Genomic DNA, 22,015 nt, shown 5'->3' on the forward strand with positions numbered 1-22,015 from the left:
TAGTCTTTAAAATGTGTAGGTTTATGCTTCATGTGAAATAATACATTAAGAATAAGGACACAGTCAAATACTATAGTGAGATGTTATGTGAGAAAAGTGTTATTTAGTGCATACACTAAAAAGTGTGGTAGCTATATACATGTGGGATGTGCATGTGAGAAACCTATTGAACGTGACAATTTTCCCCCTGTGGTTCAGAAGTCTCTTGATCCTTTGCACTTTGTGATCGACGTTTCCTGTTGGAGCTGTTTGGAGCTAAATCGGCAGAAGGGCTCTGCAGGTGAAGAGGCTCCAGAACCTGTGTGAATAAACCAGTCAAAAATACAACAACAATACACAAACTGAATAATGTTGAAGTCCCTTCAAACCCTAAAACTCAGTGCTCCTGAGCCTAATAGTGCATTATCTGTCCTAAGCCACCTGCACCTCATCTCAGCTGACTTATCTACAGCAAAGTGACCTGACAAGCAACACAGGGAGGGCAGAGGCCATAAAGGACTGGTCTCATTAGGCCTGTGTACTATTTACCTTTTCAGCATCTGAGGCTGTCGGGACTTGTTTCGACATGAGTCGAGGGCTGCAGCGGCGCACAGTGGTTCTCCTCATAATGAAAGGACTGGCCTCGCCAAGAGGAATATCAGCGAAACCTAGAAGAAACAAATACGTTATACCAAATACCAGCATACATAAATAACAATCCTTTATATGTTATGCTTAACACAAACAGAATATTTGGAGGATACCTCTCTGCACCAGCTCCGGCAGCCCCTCTGGTTTGAAGTCTTCATCCTGTGCCTGGGGTTTGGGTGTTGTGGCAACAGTGGCTTTAATCTTTTTGGTCAGGTTGCGCAGAGCCTCTTGAGCGGCGTCTTTGTCAGTGATGTCACGGTGGCCCCTCTTTGCTGTTCCCAAAGGGGAGCGCTGAGGGGTGGACGGGATGTTTTCAGAATTGTCTGTCAAGTACAGTTTGGAAGAGGACTTCCTGCTTGAGCGACGAAGGCCCTCAGTGCAGCTGGAATTAGCATTAGATTTACGGGTTGGCTTGTTAGTGAGCTGTTCAATACGTGCACTCAGAGCATTGTTGACCTCCTCCAGTTTGTGCACTTCGATCATCAGAGCACAGTACTTGCCAATGCTTTCATCGGCTTCTTGGCTCTTCTCCTCTACAAGTTTGTTCAGTTCATTTAAGTCACTCTTGATTTCTTCCAACTCTTTGTTCTTTAAGCCCAATTCCGTCTTTATTGCCTCCAGAGTGTTGATAAGTTCTTCTACTTTCGTGTCATTTTGTTGAGCCTCGTTCATCTTCACTTCAAGCTCAGCCTTCAAACTCTGCACTTCTTTCTCACTCTCCTCTGCTGCCATCTTGAGCTGGCCCACATCCTCATTGCCTTTTTCACTCACTAAAAATAACGATGAAAGATTAAAGAAATAAATCATATATTAATCAACTCTAGATTAAGAGGTGACACTCACCTGCTGTATTCAACATGGACTGCTTCTCCTCTTCCAGTTGTTTACAGGTTTTCATCCAAAGATTGATTTTGCCTAGAGCAGAGTCTTTCTCCTTTGTGAGACAAGCAGCACGTGATGTCAGCTCCGACACCTAGGGAAAAAAAGGGTATTTGTTGATCTTGATCTCTAAAGCTGTAATGATTCAATTACACAGAAAAAGAAAACACTTTACCTGATTATTTAGTTCAGAGATTGAAGAATTGTTTTTTTCCAGATCCTTTTCCATTGATGAAACCTGAGACTGGAGAATCTCCTTTTGACCCTCTAGTTTTTCTTTTGCCTCCTCTAATGTCAATTTCTCTTCCTCAAGTGTAAACATCTTTGTATTTAGCTCATCTTTTTCTTCCTTTAACAAACTGATCAAAGACTGGCATTTTTGCGCCTCTGTCACCAGTGTCTGTTTTTCCTGATTCAGCTTCAGTTTATCTTGCTCAAATAAAGTAATTGACTGCTCCATATCAGTTTTGGTCTTCTCCATCGATAACAGGTTTGAATGCAAGTTTTCATTTTCCTCTTTCACTAACGCCAGAGCAGACTGCAGCTCTTCCCTCTCCTGTTTGACTGAAGTAAGGGAGGACTGTAGTTGCTCTTTCTCCTCATGGACCCGTCTGTTTTGCTCTTCCATCTCTTCTTTTTCCTTTGTGAGAGTTGTGATGGACTGTACTGAAGCTTGTCTCTGTGCTTCTTCCTGCTGCTTGGTTTCCTCCAAAGCTTTCTGCTCTTCCTCCTTGGCTATGATGAGGGTTTTAAGTTCTCTGATTTCATTCTCCAAAACTTCAATGCGAGCAATTTGGTTTTGTCTGTCCAAGAACTGCTCCTCTTGCTCTGTGCGAAGACTCTGCCCTTCTGCTTGCAAATTATGCAATGACATCTGTAAAGATTCTTTCTCGTTCTCACACTCTAATAACGAGGATTGGAGTTGTTTTTTCTCAGCCTCCAATTCAGCACTTTTCTGTTCAAGCGAAAGCAATTTACTCTGAAAGTCTTTGAGCTGCATTTGGAGCTCTCCCACTTCTCTCGTCTGTCGTTCAGCAGCGTCTTTCATTCCCCTCTCCAAGAGTTGCACTTCTTGCTGTTTGTCTAATTGTAGTTGCTCCAGACCTCGCTCCAGTTCATCTTTCGCTGCTTTCAGTGCTTCAATTTCTTCTCTTTTTATTTGAAGTTCTTGTTCCATGCATTCTTTCTCTAATTTGAGGTTGTCCAGTGCAGTCGAGAGCTCTGTCAGTTTTTCACTCAGTTCCTTTTTCTCCTCCTCAACCTTCAAAAGAAACGCATCATGTAACAATAGTAAAAACAAATATACTGTAGGTCTTTCAACAAAATACCTTTCTTCTTTCCTCTTCAAGTTCAGCTTTAACACTTTCTGCCTGCATAAGAGTTTTACATTTTAAACCAGATTTCAGATCACATTTATTTTCAGGGAACTTTGTTTACCTGGACCACAGCTGATTCAAGACTCTGCTCCACATCTTCCTTCTCGCGCTCAAGAGCTTCAATACGATCTTGAAGCGAGTCAAATTTCCTTTGTGCAGCTAAAACAAACAGGCCAGAGTTACACAAATGGTCTTTAACAAAAACTAGTCATTTAAAGATACGGTACATACCCTTAAGCAGTTCGCTCATCTTCTTTTTCTTGCGTTCATCGGCCTCAATGCGAACTTGGAGCTTTTCAATACCGGTCCTCATCTGTTGCACTTCGTCTTGTGTGGTATTTAGTCTTGAAGCAATCTCTCCTTTTTCCAAGAGCGAAGACTCCAAGGAATGTGTCAGACGAGTCACTTCGCCCTCTAGAGTCTAAGTCAAAACAGGAGACGGTGAATGCTACATCAAACATATACTTTAAAGTGAAAGTATATGTGTATAAAGTCTTTCACCTGTATCTTAGTGGCCATGGACTCTGTGTTGTTGATATCACAAGTGTGATCCTCCTGTATTTTCTCCAGATGGCCAATAAGCTCTTCTTTCTCTCCAGTCTGCTGGCATAGGGTCTGCTCTAGAGTCTTTATCTGCTCCAACATCTTGAACAATAAAATTAAATGAACACCAAGATTCACAAAGAAAGAATATCATCAAGATTTATATGCATCTACAGTACCTGCACCCTTTCTGTTCTTGTTTTCTCGGTGTTCTTTTGCAGGACGTCAAACTCCTTTGTCTTCGCTCTGATGTCGTCCTCCAGGATTGAAATGAGCTCTCTCGTGTCAGTGTTGGTCTTTTCCAGGCAGTTCACCTGAACCTTGCACTGGGACAGAGACTGGCTCAAATCATCTCTCTCCTCAGTGCAGGAGACAAGTTCTGACCTCAGCTGAGTATTCTGCAAATACAGTTGTTACACTGTGATGTCTTTATAAAATAGTTTCAATGGTCAAACCCTACCTTACCCTTATTACGTAAAGCCATACTGTGTAACATTTCAGCCGATGATAAAAAACAAGTGTTTATCTAATTACGAGTGTTTGATTGGGGAAAATTACCCTAAACACGTGTCTCTACCATGAGTGAGCTCGCCTGTTCTCAGACATGACTCGAAGCTTTGCTGGTTGTTGGCCGTCACCGGCTTGTCTCTGTGGAGATGTTGCAATTTTGCTTTGACAACAGTTAGCCAAACATGAGTTTTAAAGACATAAGGTCTTCTTTCAAATTATTTATTTGAATAACCCACAGCAAATATACAATTGTCTGAACACATCTAGTATCGATGCTCTTGCATGACTTACAGTACTGACCATGTACACTGAACCGAAATACCAATGCAACACCTTTGTTGTTGCTTCCATTTTTCATGAGCTGAACTTAAAGACATTAAACATTTTTATATGTACCATAAACCCATTTCTCTCAAATACTGTTCAAAAATCTGAAACGCGCACTTATCCATTGCTGAGATAATCCATCCCACCTCACAAGTGTGGCCTATCATGCTGATTAGACCACATGTATATTATACAGGTGTGCCTTAGGTAAAAGAACACTCTAATAAGAATGGCACAATAAGATTTGAGTGGGTGACCCAGCCCCACGGGATTGGTGCCTATGTCTCTGTGCATTCAAAATGCCATCAACAAAATGCACCCATGTTCCTTACGCCTGCCCATAGTGTAACCCATCGATTCACAATATTGAGTCAGCAAACCGCTCCCCCACACATGCCGTCTGCCATCTGCTGCAAACAGTGAAAACTGGGATTCATCCGTGAAAAGAGCACCTCTCCAACTTGCCAGACCTCATCGACGACAAACTGCAGTCAGGCTGAGACCTTGGTGATAACGACCATGTTCCTGACAGTTTGTGCAGAAATTCTTCGGTTATACAAACCAACTGTTGCAGCAGCTGTCCAGGTGGATGGTCTCAGATGATCTTGGAGATGAACATGCTGGAGGTGGAGGTATTGGTCTGGTGTAGTTACACGTGGTCTGCGTGTGTGAGACATTCCTGCCTCCAGCGTGCCAATTGCACACTCCCTCAAAACTTGAGACTTCTGTGGCATTGTTAAACTGAACATTTCAAAAAGGACTTTCATTGTGGCCAACCTTAGGCACACAAGATTCATGCCGTCTAATCAGCATCTTGATATGCCACACCTGTGAGGTGTGCTCACTAACACAATCTTTTCAGATTTGGTAATGGTTTCCATTTATATAGCGCTTCCCCAACCACATCAGGCACGCAAAGCACTTCAATGAACCACTCACCCATTCACTCTCATTCATACACCAGTGTTGTATGCAGACACTGGAAGCAAGGAGGATGAATATCTTGCCCAAGGACACAACAACAGAATGCACCTGCGGGACCGGGATTCTAACTACCAACCTCTTGGTTATAGGACGACCCGCTCTATCATGAGAGCTACTGTCGCAGTGAACAATATTTGAGAGAAAAGGGTCTATTGTGTATAAAAAAAATATGTTTTATGTTTTTGAGTTCAGCTCATGAAAAATTGGAGACAAAAACAATATTTACCTCAGACATGAGTCTCTCTACGTTGCTCTCCAGTCCAGAGCAGGCACGTCTTTGACTCTCAATATCCTGCTTCAGTTTCGTGCCCTCCTCCAGCAGAGTCTCCATCTCCGCCTCCATTCCAAGAATGTGCTGCTCCAAATTGGCTTTTTCTGAGCGCACCCTTTTTAACTCGCTCTCCTGCTGAAGGAACCTCTCATCCCATCCACCTATGAGCAGCACAAGACATTTCATTTAATCTAAACAAACTGTTTACAACAGTTACAACTGTGTTTACAACACAGTAAAAGAAATACCTTTGGCCATCTCTAGTCCTTCGAGCATCTCCATAATATCAGTCAACTGGCATTTAGCTGTTTGTAGCTGCAGTGTCAAAGATTCATTGTCTGCTGACAACTTACCAATCTATGAAATACAAAGGGAATATTCAAGTCAGGTTTTTTTTTTTTTTTACTCCATTTGTAACTGTAACTGTACAATGTACCTGATTGACAAGACCACAGTTTTCTTTCAAGGCAATCTTTAGTTTATCTATGGCTTTGTGTGCTTCTTTCTCAACACCAGTCATTTTGTTTTCCAGGTTTTTGACATAAGCTTTCATTTCAGCGCTCATTTCTTTTCTCAGTTCAAGGTCAGCATTCAATAAATCTATCTCACAGTGGAGGGTCTGCAGTTTGTCATTCCCTGCCTCCCCATCCAACTCAAGCTGAACTTGTGTTTCAGGGGACTCTAAAATTGTATTAAAAAAAGATGTTAAAAAAAACAAAAACACACATTTTGTGTACCATACAAATCAATGTTTTGATTGATATTTTTTACCTGTGGATTTCATGTTTTGATGAGAATCATTTGAATTTTTTAAGAGAGCATCACTGTCTTCTGGTAGCTAGAGAAAACACAAATAACATAAAATAGGTAAACTCACTGGGATATTAAAGTTATAACATTTTCACAATATAAGATCATAAATATGAACTTGATTTACCTGATGTTCTTCTCCAATAAACCTTTCCTCATCGGCACAAATGTTCTGCAAGCACTCTTTTGGCCACACATCTGAGATATGCTCCACCTCACCGCTATGTAAGAGAAATGATCCCTTTAATGTTTGAGAAAACCAGGAAATTCAAAGTCATACGGACTAAAAGAGTCTTACCTGAAATGTGATTCAGGGACAATGTTTGCATCTTCTCCTATGACCTCCATACTGGTCTCCTCCTCTGTATGCTGCTCACATGCTGAGATTTCACAGTTGTTAGAATGGCATAATTAAAACTAAATACAAAACAAGGGACAATATACACACCATTAATTTCAATTTCATCACACTCGATGGAGTTACATGTCACAGCTGAACTTTCTGTGACCTTTGGTTCACAGAGCTGCACTATCTCGTCATGCTGTTGATTTACTTGTTCTTGCAACATGTCATACTTCTCTTTAAAGACAGACAGTTCTGTCTGTAAGTCAGCAAGTTTCTGGTGGAGTCTGGCCTGTTCCACTTCAAAATGACTTCCCCTGAGAAATAAAAACAATTATAATTATTTCTAAATTAATATATATTTTGGAGGAAAGGGGGTTTATACCTTTCTTTGAGGTCTTCTTCGTACTTCTTTTCTCTCACGTCCAATTCCTCTTTGAGCTTAGCCAGGTCCTGTTGTGAAGACCAAAGTGACTGCTCCAACTCATCTCTGACAAGCAAATGGTTTTCCTGTGCGGTCTTATGTATCCCAGCCTCCACATCAGTTTTGTCTAAAATCACTACTTTCATATCAGTCTCAAGTTGGCCAAACTCTTCAATATTATTCTTTAGCTGTCTGTTCTCGTCAGTGAGGATGTTCAAGCGGTCAGTTATCTGGCTCAGAGTTGCCTGTAACTTTTCATTTTCTGCCCTGATCTTGTTAAGTTCATCCTGCAGGTCAGCGACAGTATTTTCCAGTTGTTTTCGCGCGGCAGCTTCTTCCTCTAATTGCGTTATCTCACAGCTTCTGCCTAGTTGCTCTTTGAGCTTTTCCATGTCCTGCTGACATGATGTGAGGGACTTCTCCAAACATTGCTTTGCATCCCTGAGCAAGGCAAGCTCAGAAGTATAACCATCCATAGTTTTATGCAAATGGTCCCTTTGCTCAAGGGCTTCAGATATTTTAGTTTCTAGTTGCCCATTTTCTCCAACCAACTCATTATTTTTCAAGACGACCATATCCCTTTCTAGTATAACCTCTTGTAACTCTGTTGCTAAACAATTTCTTTCCGAAGTCAAGTCACTGAGTTTAGCTTCAATTTGAGCTACTTGTTCTAGTTTGCCCTGCAGTGCTCTGTTCTCTTCAGTTATGTGGTTCATTCTGTCTTTAAGATCTTTCTTTTCAATATTAACTTGGATGATGGCATTCTCAAGATTATTTTTCTCTGTGAGTATAAGGTCTTTGTATTCTGTTACACGGCTCAGGGTGTCCTCTAACTTTTCATTTTCTGCTCTGATCTTGTTGGATTCATTCTGCAGTTCAGTAACATCATCTTCCAGTTGTGTTCGTCTGGCAGCTTCTTCTTCAAGTCGCATTATTTCACAGCTTCTGTCCATAAGCTCCTCTCTGGCCGTGACGTACTGGGACTCAAGTGAAGTGTTTTGAGTCTGTATTTCCTCTAACCGGGTTTCCAAGACCGACACCTGGGAACAGAAGCCCATTTAATTTTCATTTGTGGTTGATATTAAGAAGAGGTTTAAAAAAATGCTATAACTGACCTGCGCTTTGCTATCCTCCAGTCTGACCTCCATTACAGACATCTGGGAATTGCTGTGAGCGAGTTCAGCCTTTAGCGACTCTACAGTTCTCTTCAGCTCCTCTGTTTGACTGTCAAACGAATTCATGACAGTTTCATTGTCCTCCAGGTCCATCTGGAGCATCTCCAGTTGCACCTTGAATAATTATAATTTATTAAACTTGGTTATGATAATTTAAAAAAAAATTGAAATAGGACAAACCTTTATTTTGTTCATAGCCTCCATCTTCTCCTTCAGGATTTCTGCAGTTTTACTTTGTTCTGCTTCCGTTGTTTTCAGTTTCTCATTTAGGGTTTTAATCTCGTTGTCTCTCTCTTGTAAACCACTGGAAGCAGCAGATATTGTCACCTTCATAGTCTTGATTTCCTCTCGGCGAGATCTCAGTTCTGTTTTAATTGCAGCTTCTTTTTGTTTTACTTCTTTAAGTAAGTCTTTCAGTCTTCCTTCTTCACTTTGGAAGAGCTCGATCTCTGACGCATGATTCTCTGATTCCGTTTCCATTTTATGTGTCATTTCTTTGATATTGAGCTCCAAAGAAGAGATCAGAGCATTTTTCTCCACAATGCTGTTCTCCAAATTAGACTTGATTTCAGTAACCGATAGGTGTTCTTTCTCAAGGGCTTCCAGACACTTTTTTAGTTCGGAGTGAGCCTGATTAACCTTGTTCAATTCATTCTCAGAAACAGAAAGTTTGTCTGCAGCACATTTGCCTTCAGCTACTTCTTTTTGTAATAAGGAAATTTCATCATGAAGGTCATTCATCTTTTGAGTTGTTGTCTTGTTGGAAATCTATAGACAAAGCAAATAAGAATACATTACAATGCTAAACTTAAAATCCCTGAACTCATAAATGATATACTTGCCTCTCTTTCTTGCTTCATTTCTTTAATTGAGTTTTCCAGTTGAAGTTTTTGACTCTCCAAAGACGCCATCTGATCTGTAGCCTCTTTGAGGCACTTGTCCTTCTCTTCTGCCTGATCTTGCACAATCTTCAAGTCTTGCTTTAATTGTTCAACTTCATTTGTTTTTTCCTTTAGCATTTTTTTGTGCTCTTCGACAGTTTCAGTCAACATTTTAATTCGCTTCTGCAGCTCTTCTCCCAATTGCTCCTGAACCTTCAGGAACTGATCCATAGACGTGATCTAAAACACAGTTATTACACATTTATTGCGTCAAGCAAAACCAACTAAACAAAAAATAGGTATCAGGGTGACATTTTAGGAACATACTTTATTTTTGGCCAGGAGTTGCTCTTGTTGGGCTTCCTCCAAATGTAACTTCAGCTGTTCAGTTTCTGTTTCCTTCAATAATACACTTTCCTCACAGCGCTGCATAAGCAATGCCTTTTCCTCAGCCCCCCTGCCAAAAATGAGAAGATGCACCGTAGTAAAATATATAGGGTTTTTATGCATCATCATATCCCAATCATAGTACACTATACAGATCAACTAGCAAAAACTTCCAGTGTCACAGTAATTAAAAGCAGTACCGTGCGGTCTGTTCCTCCAGCTGCACAGTAGCCAAAGAAAGACTCTCTCTGAGTTGGTTGATCTCAGTGCGACCCAGCTCCACCAGCTGCTCCTTGGACCTGATCAAGTCAGTCGCTTCTTGCTGTTCCTCCAGGAGCTGGGTGTTCATCCTCTCAGCCTGTTCTGCCCGGGTCACTTCCTTTTGCAGGCGCATCTGAAGATCTTTTACCTAATTACAGTAACATTAAGTACCTTTAAATCAGTAAGAATTGTCAGTAGAATTTTGTAGTGTTAAAAGAAGGGGAAAATAACTCACTTGAGTCTCAAGCTGTGATACTTGTAGTCCAACATTTTCTAAGTCTTTGGAGTGTTTGAGTCCAGTCTCTGAGAGTTTGGACTCGAGTTGTTTGTAGTGGTGCTCCCTCTCCTCTAATTCTGTGCACTTGTTCAAGAGTTCTCCTTTCAGAGAGTCTAACTGAGTGGAGAGACTGCTGTGCTGATCCTCTGCTACAGCCAGTTGCTTCTGTAGCATCACATGTAAGACGTCTTAGTGAACATTTGATTCATGCCATCAAAGTAAAAAGCAAAATAGTGTCTTACTTTTAATCCATCATTAGCTTCGTTCAGCACGTTGACACTCTTCTCAGAGTTGCTCAGTTGCTCCTTGAGCCCATTTTGTACAGCCTCAGTATCACTGATAAGACTTTCCTTTTCAGACTTCCATTGCAAAAGAGCTTCATGTGCTTGTTTGAGTTCTGCATGCTCATTTTGACAGGCAACAAGGCTGGATTTCAGCTCTTGGCACTCTTTCTCCAAGACATTTATTTTGTTAGTAACCTGCTCACACTCTTGTTTCTGTTTCAGGAGATCACTCTGAGACCTACAAAGCAAAGCAAAATAGTTCACAGATGCACTACATTACAATTAATGAATCTATCATTTGTTAATGAACACTAGTTTACTTGGAATTTGTAGTCTCCGCTTCAGCCAGCATCCTTTTCATGTTATCCAAGTCACACGTCTGCTGCTCTAGTTTAGTTTGAAGCTTTTTAAGTTCATCTGTTTGCCCCTCAGATTTAGCTTTCAAAGAGGAAGGGAAAAAAAACAATTGGAACTTGGCAAAACATATTTCATCTGGCGCATCATTTGTTTTAATGCTTTACCTTTGAGGTCATCGAGAAGACCCTGGTTGTGCTTTAGCCTTTGGTCGGTGCTCTTCTTCTCATCCTCCAGCTGACTCAGACGTCTGTTGCTCTGATCTAACTGCACAGAGACACAGTTTTTGTCTCTTTGGAGCTCCTACGAAAAACGGAGAAAAATATATAGCAAGTACAACAATTAAATTAAACATTAAATAAAAAGTCTCTCTTTTTAAAAATATTTCAAAATTACAACACACCTCCATTTTCTTCCGAAGATCTTGTTCTTTAGTTTGACAGGCCTGAAGGCTTTGCTCTGACCTCAACAATTTCTGTTTATGCTCCTCAACTTCCTTTTCCAGGTTACTTTTTTGAAAATTCAACTGTGACAAAGTGCACATGGTGAATGATCAGCAAAGAAAACTTCATGAAAACAATTACCGTAGGCTAAATTACCTTTTCTATGTTAGACTGGAGAACATTAAAGTCCTTCTTAGATTGTTGAATTTCTTGTGTTAGCTTTGTTTGAGTTTGATTCATTTGCCGTTCTGAAGCCTGATGTGTATTCTGCAACTGGGAAAGCTCCTTCGCAAAAGTAATTGTACAATGTTCAGTTTCATTTGACAAATTATTAATTACTGATTTTGTTATTACCTTCTGACTATCTCTTTCCAAGTCCTTGAGTTTCTGTTCCAGGGCTCTTTTACAGCTCTCTGCATTGTGCCTTTGGCAGTTCATCTCCTCAGTAACCTGCTTTAGCTTTTGCTCAACGGATGTGCACTAAAAGAGAGCAGTGTCAGTCATCTTGAACAAAACATTACTCCCCAATATAGATATCTGATATCACATTTGGTACCTTGGACTGAACCTGTTGATGCTTGTCTGTAACCTGGGTGAGCTCATGGCCCTTTTTGGTCAAGTCTCTGTCACGCTCACTTAGATCCTTGTGAGCTTGAGTCAGCTGAGTTTGCAGGTCTTGTAATTTGGAGGCCTGACTCTTTATTTCTTTTTCATGATGAGCCAAATTTCTTTCCAGCTCTGACACACGTGAGCGGAGTTCTGAAGAAAACAGAGATCGTACATAATCACAATGGTCTATAGTGAGCAGTTTCAAGTAATTTAGTCATGTCTATTGAAGCAACACCTTGATTTAGCGTCTTGAGTTGGTCCATCTGTTGAGAAGATCCACTGGGACTCGGCATTGCGACAGCACAGCTCAAACGCTGGCTGGGTTTTATGGGCGTCTCATCATGGAGATCCCACAGAGAAGCGCCTCTCCTTTTCAGAGGTGTCTCCACTGCATCTTGAGAGTGGCGGCTGTGGGTCTGCTCTTGTTGTTGCCAAGGGAAAATAGAAGAGCCTGCTTGTTGGCGGGCAGCAATGTCCTTGCCCTGACTCGCATGGACTGATTGGTTTAATGTCTTACAATCAGAATTAAAAGTTAATTACCAATCTGGCCAGCAGATACCAAAATAATAATGTCATAAACACCTGCACTTACTTTGACCTGTAGAATTTTCAGTTCATTCTCTAGTCTCTTTCTTTCTTCTACTTCCTGGTTGTATTTTTCTAGAAGGTCATCCAGTTTGTTGTCTTTACAAGGAAAAAACATCTTAGAAAATCATAGAAAAATCAAAATAAACCGTGAATATGCGGCAGTACCTTGAGATCTGTATGTCTGGACGGGAGCTGGAGTTGCAAAACCTTTCTGTGGAGTGGAGAATGCTTGAAATTCAGATGACGAGGCCAGTGAAGAAGCACCAGCAGGTTGTGAACGGTCAAATTCAGATTTGTGTCTGGAAAGACAGAAAGGCAGCTTCTTAAATACCATTCTTTGCCAGTTTATCAGTGTTATAATTAAACGTGTTTAAGAATAACAGGGTTTCTACAGGCAGAAGCAAGTCAAATTTAATGCTTTTTAATACTATTTTAAATTTCAATGCCCAAATACTATATTTCAATGCCATAAACGCAAAAAAATATATATTTCTTTTCTCAAGATTGGCAAACATTTCCTCAAACAGAGGAAAGAGAATTGGACAAAATTGGAAAACTTTTGAACAAAAAAAGAAAAATGTGGTAAGTTTCAGTCAAAACTGCAACTGGATATGTTTGACAGTTTGAATGCCACGTAACGCTTTTTAATAACATTTTATTTGATTTTGGCACAATTTTAATGCTTCTTCTCATGGAAACCCTGAAAAACATGTACTCAAAACTAAACTTACTTTTTAAGTTCCTGCTCCAGTCGTTCAATTGTCTTCTTACATGCATTAAGCTGACCTTCAAGATAGTTTACCTAAAATAGCACTTGTTATTTATGACAGCGCTTGACAAAGAACAACAGTACTTTTTTTTTTTTTTTTAAAGAAATATTGTGTTATTACCTGCTGCTCTTTAACTCCGAGGTCATGGACAACTCTTTGACGGGCTTTTTCCAAAGAGTCACATGATTCTACTAGAGACTGATTTTCTCTTTTAAGTGAAGATATTTCGTTACGTTCACTGTCCACCTGAGACACAAAAATATGTATTTTTCATGTGAAAAAAAAAAAAGTATTTGTTTGAATATGAAATGCACTGACTTTCTGTTTCTGCTTTTGTAGAACAGCCTCTAAGGAGTCCATCTGAAACTGTTTCTGGCTGCGCTCCTTCTTCAGTTTGTCCAGTTGAACCTCCATTTCCTGAATCCTCTGCAGGGCTTTCCCTGGAAGGCCATCCTTCCACTCCTCCACCGCCCAGCTCATGGTTAATAACCTGTTCATGCACATCAACAATGCAATGTTAACGCTCGCTAAGTGTAAAACAGAGAAAAACAACTGGTATTGTTTTATTTGGTTATAACTGGCAAAAAACAACGGTTGCTTTGATTTTTTTGTTTTTAAACTCAATCGCAACATTTTCTGCAATGCCAATGATTCGGCTTGTGTAGATGCTACTAAGGTAATTGTCTTTCATTTGGACATTAACAACACCCTTATGTTTACAAATGACGTTCAATTAAACACAAATCGTTAAAAATATGTTAATTAACTAGCCAATGATTTCTATTAACTTCAGAGTGGTCAAACGTTGCTTATACGGAGCGGGGACAGACGTAGATGAAGCACGGACACAACGTTAACTGTTACGTTAACAAACAAGCGAGATCCAACAATCGGAAACAAAACAGTTGCTTTGATTAAACTCAGAACAGTCCGGACTCCGGAATAAACCAGGTTGTTGATGATTCTGAATCTCGTGTGTTTATAAAGTACTCACTTTGGGCGCGATGCTCCTCTGTCTCTGTTTTGTGTGTTGTGTTCCTCTGGTCAGATTCAAACTTAGGAGAAAGAGATTGTGATTGGTTGGAACATGTGACGTATGGGCTGCACGTCCTGCACGGTGCCAACAGCGCCCCCTACAGACAAAGGCGTGTTTCCTGCCATGCAAGCAAGTAATCAAGAGGAGCGGGCTTTTATTATCGTCTTTGTAAGAGAAAAGTGGAAACACAAAAGCAGGTTTGCATGTTTTATTTAGCTGTACAAGAAAACAGACCAGGAAAAAAAAAGATTAAAGCATTTCTTCAAACTCGAACAGTCATCATAATATAAAATAACAAAAATGAACTGCAGTATTTTTTTTTTAATGCTTTTGAATAATTCTTTTCAAAGTTGCAAGGCATGGCATGCATTGTATGTCAGCCAGATAGAAATAGTCTGACTGGTGATGCTACAATAAAAACATACAGATACCCTCTACATTGCAGCAGTGTGCATATTTGATTTAACAAATCATCCATTAAGATTCTTTTATCAATTCAGGTAGTACTTCACCATTCATAACTATTGAACATAATACCATTTTCTTTAAAGCAGAAACTGATTCACTGTCGGATGCATAGAGACCTATAGTAAGGCAGGACCACTGACAGTAGATGGCAGGACCCAGTACTGTGCGGATGTTTATGAACAGTTTGTATTTGTTTAGTGACACAGGTATATATATATATATATATATATATATAAATCAAATTGGTTAAAATTAAATAACCATTTCAAGAATTATATGTTTTTTGTTTAGAATCTAAAGCTCATAATAATGTATTTCCTTAAATAAAATGAAAATAATTATATTCAGTCTATTACTTTAAAAAAGGGACACTGTCTGTGACTTCATGTGTGGTCTTCAATTGTAGAAGTAATCGTTGAAAACTAATCGAGTACCCAAAGATTTGACATGACAGACATCAAAGCTACTGTGCTTTGTACTTTTCCCTGAGAACAAGGGTCATTACAAAGCAATTCTTCTTTTGACAAATTGGTCTAAAGATCAGCACCGCAGTTAAAAAGAAACTATAAAGACATGAACTGTTGGTTACTTCTCAGTGGTAAACCATTTAACATTGAACAATAACTCAAGACTGAGAAACAGAAACAACATAAACATAATAGTCAAACAGCACTGTAAGACAAGCCAAACATCAATGACAGCTCGGTCAAGGAGTTTCTCGACACAAGATTTGCTTGGTTGCTACTCTGTACATCATTTTTCACAGTTGAAAATTAAGTCAGAAAATTGACATGACAAAAGAAAATGTAGGTTAAATTGGGGGCTGTTAGAAACAGCTTCCCTAATTAATATTGTCCCATCATTGTCATATCAGAACACTTCAAAAACTGCATGAATCTCATCAAGGCCTTGCCTTGAGCCAGAGTGGTATCAAAGGAGACTGCCCTTTGTTCAAGGAAATGCATACATAATAACATTTATGTTGTTAGCAGTTTAGTTTTAAACTGAAAGCATCTATCTTAGTAATCAAATCTACTCAGACTGAATTGATGACAATCCAATGAATCAAATATTGGACATATGCACCAAGAGGTGCCGGTACTGTCTGCCATGCAGTTACTCCTGTTTTATGTTGTAGCCAGTGTTTCTTTTGTTAGGTCCATGCACCATCACTTCTACTTTTGCTCTTGAATTTCTCGTTTGACCTCAGCTACATAATCGTGATCTTTACCATGAGCAACTTCCATAATGGCCAGTGCCTGAAAAAACAAAAACAAAAAATGTATTAACTTTAACACTGTAATGACGTGGTTCTCAAACTTTTTTTTACACCGAGTAACACCATAGAAAATATTTGACCTTCCAAGGACTAAGGGATCTACAGTTGACCTAAATTGTGTCTAAACTGGGCGTTAACCATGTCTGAACCAAACACCCACGTTAAATACATTACAAAAGCATAAATAAAATTATCTGAAATGATATGTCTAAAATTGCAGATGTCCCGAGTATAATCTGAACAGGTCTAAGTACCACCAATAGAACACGCGCCACAGTTTGAGAACCACTGCTCTAATATGATCATACATTAAAAAAATACTTTTTTATTACCTTTTTCAGAGCTTTTACCCCTTGAGATTTCTTTTCTAGTCCTAAATACAGACGTCCCAATTTCAGATACATAGATGCCACATTCAGGGAGTAGGCGGGATAATGTACACTGCAGACAAAAAAAGTGTTTTTGTTTTTTTTCCACATAAGATGTCAACAATTTAATACATTTTTATTTTATTCAAATACCTGTATGGGTGAACAATCTTCTCTCCATAGTTCATGGCTCCATCCCAGTCCTGCATGTAGAGGCATACTCCCATTGACTGGTACATCATGTGCAGCATGTACACGTTGGTGTCTGTAAACATGGCTCCCATCTTTTCTAGGCTTAGTTCACACATCTCCAGCAGTTCACTCGGAGGTGCCATGGAGTTAAAGAAAACACAGAACCACAGCCTAAAGGCTCACAGTGTGTGGTCAAATGAAACTCGATCAAGATGCACAACAGCTCTGATTACAAAAAGGATATTCTTGTAGTGCTTAGCTCGCCTGAACTCCTCAATGACATTCTTGGCGTAACAGACCATAGATTGAATTTCCTCTGGCTCTGGCCGAGTGCTCAACTTTTTGATGGCCATTTTGGCTTTATCCTGCGTAAAACAAGAGCTCACATAACAATCCAAACAAACATAATACAAAACAGTCATGAAATGAAAGAACCAATTCCGGTGCAAATAATCAAATTTAAACCGAAAAATCTGATGTCATTCTGAGCATGTTATTTTAATGGATACGTCTACACCAACCCTGCAGCAGTTACAGCTCATAGTTTGTAGTGTTATTTAGACTTTGAAGAATATAAAAATAGAAACTCTTTTATAGTGGACGGAATTTACTTCAATTAAAAGAAAATGGAACATGGTAAACTGAGATCAATCAATTTGAGAGGGAAAAAGTCATTTTTTGCCATATCTCCCAGTCCTGGAATCAACACTTCAGCGGTACCTTTGACTTGCTGGTGCACTCAGTGCATTCACATGTGAAGAAGTAAGAGTCTAACAGCCTCTCTTTGCGGTCGTCTGTGGGATAGAGCAGGTCTATGTAACTGTTGAAGACCTGTGGAGAGCAAATGAAATGCCGTAACTTAACAGCAAAGCTTACGTGAAAAGTTTACTCAGGATCCACAAAAGCTGAGAGTTTAATTATTTACCTCGTCCCCAGGGCTGATCTCCTTCACGGCTCGGACCTCAGCCACAGTGCCTTTGTAAGTGACTATGACATTGGGGCTACAGCTGTGATTCATAAGCGCTACACTGTAAAGAATAGCATGACATAAATGAGGGAAAATTGAGCTGATGTGAAGCACAATAGAGGCAGTAAATTAACATTTCAGAGATTCATTTACGTAGCTGTGAGAACAAACTGGTCTGTGGATAACCTTAATGCCTGGATTAGCTTTTTGCTAAACCAGAGGAGTCCATCAGTGAAAATAAGGGCCTTTATCATTTCATCATTACATCTTGACCTTTAACTTACTCAGGAAAAACTGCAGAGCCTAGATGAGACAGCTCTTCATCTTCTATTGTAAAACCATTACAATTAACCTACAAATTGCAAGCACCATTTTATTATCAAATGTAACACTAGAAAAACTAAACAGTTTGACCAAAAACACTATTTTTACCTGCGCAAAGAGCTCAATGAGTGCCTGTTCCCCGGGAAGATCATGGAGGTGTTTGGAATAAAAGTGATGCAGTGCTGCAATGTCTGCCTGGTTCATCTCATCTTTCTCACTGTCCATTTTGTCCAAGTCTGGGGATACATAAAAAACATACAAAAAGGCTAATTATTAGTGTGTTATTCAGTACAGACCAATGACACTCGTGTGATAGGCAGGTGGCAGAGGTCAGCAGCTGATCATTTATCATTTGGTATGCTCAAGCAACAGGTGAGGCAAAATAAAAATCATGGGTATTGTTTAATGATACCAGTTATTGTTCTGTTTTATGGTTCTGTATGAAAAATATTTTAGTATAGGCATATTTATAAAAAAAAGAAGAAGAATTATTCAGGTATCGGTATCGGAAAAAAAAAAAGTAACGATACCCATCCCTAACTACCTTCACCTAAAAAGTATTTAAAACAACTCGTCAAGGGCACAGACGTTTAAAGTAATGAATATGAAATGAAATTACAGCAGGCAATTGGGATTTGTGTCCCACTGTGAGTTGGAGTAACTGTAGGGGACAGAATTGTGACCGGAGGCGACAGCAAATACTATTATTAGACACAGTTTCAACACAGACAAGCCCACAGTCACAAAAATAAAACTGCATGCATATTTAACAACACACCTACTTACGGGATTCAAACTCCTTTAACAGTAGAAGTCTTTCTGAAGGCGTACGCTCTGCTGTGCCTTTCTGCAAGACAACAAACCAAATCATGAGAACAGTTACTTTTTCATCAACACTAGCATCGTTTAAAAAAAAATCTTAATTACCTGTTTTTGGATCATTCTTGCTACTAATCGGACGGTTTCTGAAGGACACCAGTTTTCTCCATAGGCACACATGGCGACACACTCCATTTTATGCATTGGCCAATCCCCCCTCTGTATACAAAGAACAATGGTCACCACCAATAACAAGAGTTACCACTAAACATTTATAATTTTAATGTTTTAGTGTTAGACCTGTACATAATAGCAAAAGCAACACTTCCTGAACTCACGATAAAACAAAACTGTTCTTACTTCTGTCTTGATGAATAAGTTATGTTTCTTTATTTCAAATACAAAGCTTTTCGGTGCTACTTTTGTGTTTAATATGGAGCCAAAACTGAGGGTGGATAAACTGCATGCATTGTCATAGCAACAGCCTTAAGGGCTTTTTGTTTCCCACTGGCTCCAAATCCCTAACAATGTTGGCGATGGGTTACAAATTATACAACAAGAAAAAAGATTGTATTTTTGCGAACAGGATCATTCTAATCAACTAATACATTTTTGTTTATCAATGTTTTTTATTTATTTATCAATATTCAGTTCACAGGTGACATAGAGAACTTGTCTAGAAGTGAAGAAATACTAAGAATCCTATCAAGGCCGTGGGAACCCAGGGTGCTGAGGGCGCTGCAGCACCCCTTGGTGGATAATTTGGGAACTGCAGGCAATATTAACCCCTTAACTCCCACCTGAACCGAGCACATTTTCTCCAGCTTTACCCCAGTCCAAAAGCTTCTGGAAAAAAGGTGTGAAAATAGCAACAAAACTGAGACGAAAACAAGGAGGAAAATGTGACAAAAAAGTGAGAAAACACTGACGAAAAATTGACAAAAAATTGACTAAAAAGTGAGAAAAAAATGGACGAAAAATGGACAAAAAATGGACGAAAAAGTGACAAAAAATGTACAAAAAAATGACAAAAATTTGACAAAAAAGTGAGAAAAATTTGACGAAAAATTTAGAAAAAATTGACGAAAAAGTGATAAGAATTTGACACAAAAATGCGGATAATTTGACAAAAAAGTGACAAAAAAGTCACGAAAATTGGAAAAAAGGGGATGACTGGCCAACAATGATGAAAAAAAATCTGATGTGAGGAAAAAGATCAATATAGTTTTGTAGGTCGTTCAAATGAGGCGTTACACTGGCCTACAGGATTTGGGTAAAGCTGAACTGGAGAAAATGCTCTCGGTTCAGGCGGGAGTTAAGAGGTTAATAAATAGGATTTATGCACAGAAAAAGTATTTTGGGGGTAAATTTTGTCCCTCAGCGCCCCCTAACTAAAATATCTTCCCACGGCTCTGAATCCTATGCATTTCAGCCTCCATGGAGAAAAGCCATTTCATCACGTGCAGAAGATGCTGCCTTTGTGATTTGCTTTGCGACCCTTCAATGCGATACGGATTTGATTGCAATTAACTGTGCAGTTTGAAGAACAAAATCATACCTGGCAGTCCACATTGCAGTAGAATGCTTGTTTGCATTTCCCACACTTAGAAAGGTCCTCTTTCCTGTAATCACACAGAGAGAAAACATGATCAGGATGTAGAAGAATGAAGTATATTATACAATGAACTAACAAAAAAAAAGTACTGAAATGAAAATCAATGAGAAGATTCAGTTGCAGTTGAGCTACAACAGTTGTCTGTGTTTAATACTGAGTCACAGCCAAAAACAGTCCCAAAGAACACACTATAACTCCCTGAATGCACACGATCCCCCTCTCAGATTTTGGCACCCCTCTCCTTGGACACATGGACCACTATTTTTAGAACCCTAACCTTTCACTGCTCTACAAATCTCAATGGACACAAAGAAGTTAACTGCACTTTTAAGTGTGGTAGAGGAATATAAAAGTAAAATGAGAGGCAAATGAGCTAAACCAAGATATAGCCTAATGATATAGCCTAATGATATAGCCTATAAGTGAATTTATGCATTGCTCCAATGTTTAAGCCAGTATGTGAAGGGCAGCATATCCAAATGAAGTCTTAAACACAAAGGCATGTTATTGGAGGTAGTTTCAAAAGTATGAGGCGGCTATACATAAAAAAACAACAACATTTTGATGGCAGGTGGTCAAATGTGACAGCCGGCTGTGTAAAAATAGAAAGTAATAGTGAATTGGTAATAATCAAATCTCTGTAAAGGTCAGCACATGGCGTGAGATGTCATGTATCTTTAACTCAGGGGACTAGACTGCAACAAAACAAACGCTGCAGTGTTAGTCAGGTGAGCTGTACAGTGTGGCTGTGTTGACCCACTTTGTCCACATGGTATGAACCAGGCAGGACCACGAGCAAACAAACATAGTCCGATTTTAAATGTTCTTCACTAAAACAATGTAAAATGTAGGTTCTGGTTACCTGGTGAAACAGTGCTCACAATGTGCCCCTCTCTCGTTCACTGTCAACACGTAGGAGTAAGCGGGGCAGGCGAAGACCAGCTCACCCACAGCAAAGTGTCGCAGCGCCCGCAGGCCTCTGCCCTTCCCTGGGCTGTCAAACCTCTCCGTCCCCTCTATGCCCTCCATCTTCATGGCCTTTTGCGTTTGACGGTTCTGCGGACCCAGGAGCACCACCCCCACCAGCAGAAGCAGCGATAATCTCCCCCTGAACCGAGCTCGGAAAATTGACTTATGCGGCGAGGAGGAGCTGCTTCCTCGCTGGATTTGAAAACGTTTTGTGTTTACCGCCCCCTGCTGGACAGGATATGCACAACACGCAACAACACCACAGTTCAGAGAGACATGGGACATGAATGAATGAATGAATAAATGCACACTTTATTTTCAAGTCCAAATAGTTGGCATTTATGTTTTTTTCCCCCTTCAGTCATTTTACTTTGCCTATTTCAAATTCCCATTTTTAAGTCTTCCAAAGGAGCAGGCAATGACTGTAAACATATTAGGACATATATTTTATTTATTTATTGGTTTATTTGGCGGTGACAGAGCAAGTTAGTGAAGACACATTTGCATTCGCTGTCTCACACTCGCACACTCAAACACACGCTCATTCTTCCGGGCCTATTGTACATGTTTTTAGTACCCGGAGGAACCCGAAGCAGACACGCTGCGCCACCGTGGAGCCGCTCATTTCATCAAGTAGCTGTTCTGTCGTTGGCCCGATTTTTATCAGAAAAGCTAAAACAAAAAATAAAAAAAGGGGGGAAAAACATCATGGGACATAAATGTCTAAAATGTTCTGAGGAGACAGATAACAGATGCACACTTGTTTTTATATAAATGCATTTATTTAAGTTAATCATTTTCCTCATTCAAGCTGCATTTCTGCAGTTTCTATAAAACATGGAACAGCTAGAT

General features: G+C 39.7%; 2 protein-coding genes across 2 annotated transcripts; both read right to left on the reverse strand.

Annotated features, from left to right (window-relative positions):
• Positions 1-17: 17 nt before the first annotated feature.
• Positions 18-13,606, reverse strand: cenpf (centromere protein F; the record flags this gene model as incomplete). The annotated part of the gene is made up of 37 exons (XM_079555004.1): positions 18-298; positions 529-647; positions 744-1,400; positions 1,474-1,603; positions 1,685-2,770; positions 2,838-2,879; positions 2,947-3,044; positions 3,117-3,306; positions 3,387-3,530; positions 3,608-3,826; positions 5,476-5,681; positions 5,769-5,877; positions 5,957-6,201; positions 6,292-6,358; positions 6,458-6,551; positions 6,629-6,710; positions 6,779-6,990; positions 7,059-8,137; positions 8,213-8,386; positions 8,453-9,040; positions 9,115-9,393; positions 9,481-9,610; positions 9,741-9,949; positions 10,037-10,243; positions 10,321-10,600; positions 10,683-10,800; positions 10,884-11,019; positions 11,120-11,242; positions 11,316-11,444; positions 11,514-11,639; positions 11,716-11,918; positions 12,004-12,280; positions 12,361-12,452; positions 12,522-12,655; positions 13,088-13,158; positions 13,247-13,372; positions 13,445-13,606. The coding sequence occupies 37 exons, from the start codon at positions 13,604-13,606 to the stop codon at positions 164-166; spliced, it is 8,478 nt and encodes a 2,825-aa protein (XP_079411130.1). The 3' UTR covers positions 18-163.
• A 1,259-nt stretch (positions 13,607-14,865) lies between these two features.
• On the reverse strand, positions 14,866-21,347 carry smyd2a (SET and MYND domain containing 2a). Its single transcript, XM_079555170.1, has 12 exons — positions 21,057-21,347; positions 20,138-20,201; positions 18,688-18,798; positions 18,547-18,607; positions 17,869-17,996; positions 17,721-17,788; positions 17,395-17,497; positions 17,190-17,300; positions 16,714-16,834; positions 16,431-16,605; positions 16,242-16,350; positions 14,866-15,889 (listed from the first exon to the last, which is right to left on the reverse strand). Exons 1-12 carry the CDS (start codon positions 21,227-21,229, stop codon positions 15,806-15,808), a joined length of 1,308 nt encoding a protein of 435 aa, XP_079411296.1. The 5' UTR covers positions 21,230-21,347; the 3' UTR covers positions 14,866-15,805.
• Positions 21,348-22,015: the final 668 nt, after the last annotated feature.

The sequence above is a fragment of the Gobius niger genome (genome assembly GCF_951799975.1).
Source record: "Gobius niger genome assembly, chromosome: 4".
Taxonomy (NCBI): domain Eukaryota; kingdom Metazoa; phylum Chordata; class Actinopteri; order Gobiiformes; family Gobiidae; genus Gobius; species Gobius niger.

What these genes read in the sequence shown, in the direction of transcription:
- smyd2a (XM_079555170.1), bottom strand. Translation starts at nt 21,229, where the DNA reads ATGAAGATGGAGGGCATAGAGGGGACGGAGAGGTTTGACAGCCCAGGG. An exon ending in CAAGAATGATCCAAAAACAG is followed by an intron (nt 18,608 to 18,687) that starts GTAATTAAGATT and finishes GTTGTCTTGCAG; the next exon opens with AAAGGCACAGCAGAGCGTAC. An exon ending in GTTAAAGGAGTTTGAATCCC is followed by an intron (nt 17,997 to 18,546) that starts GTAAGTAGGTGT and finishes ATGTATCCCCAG; the next exon opens with ACTTGGACAAAATGGACAGT.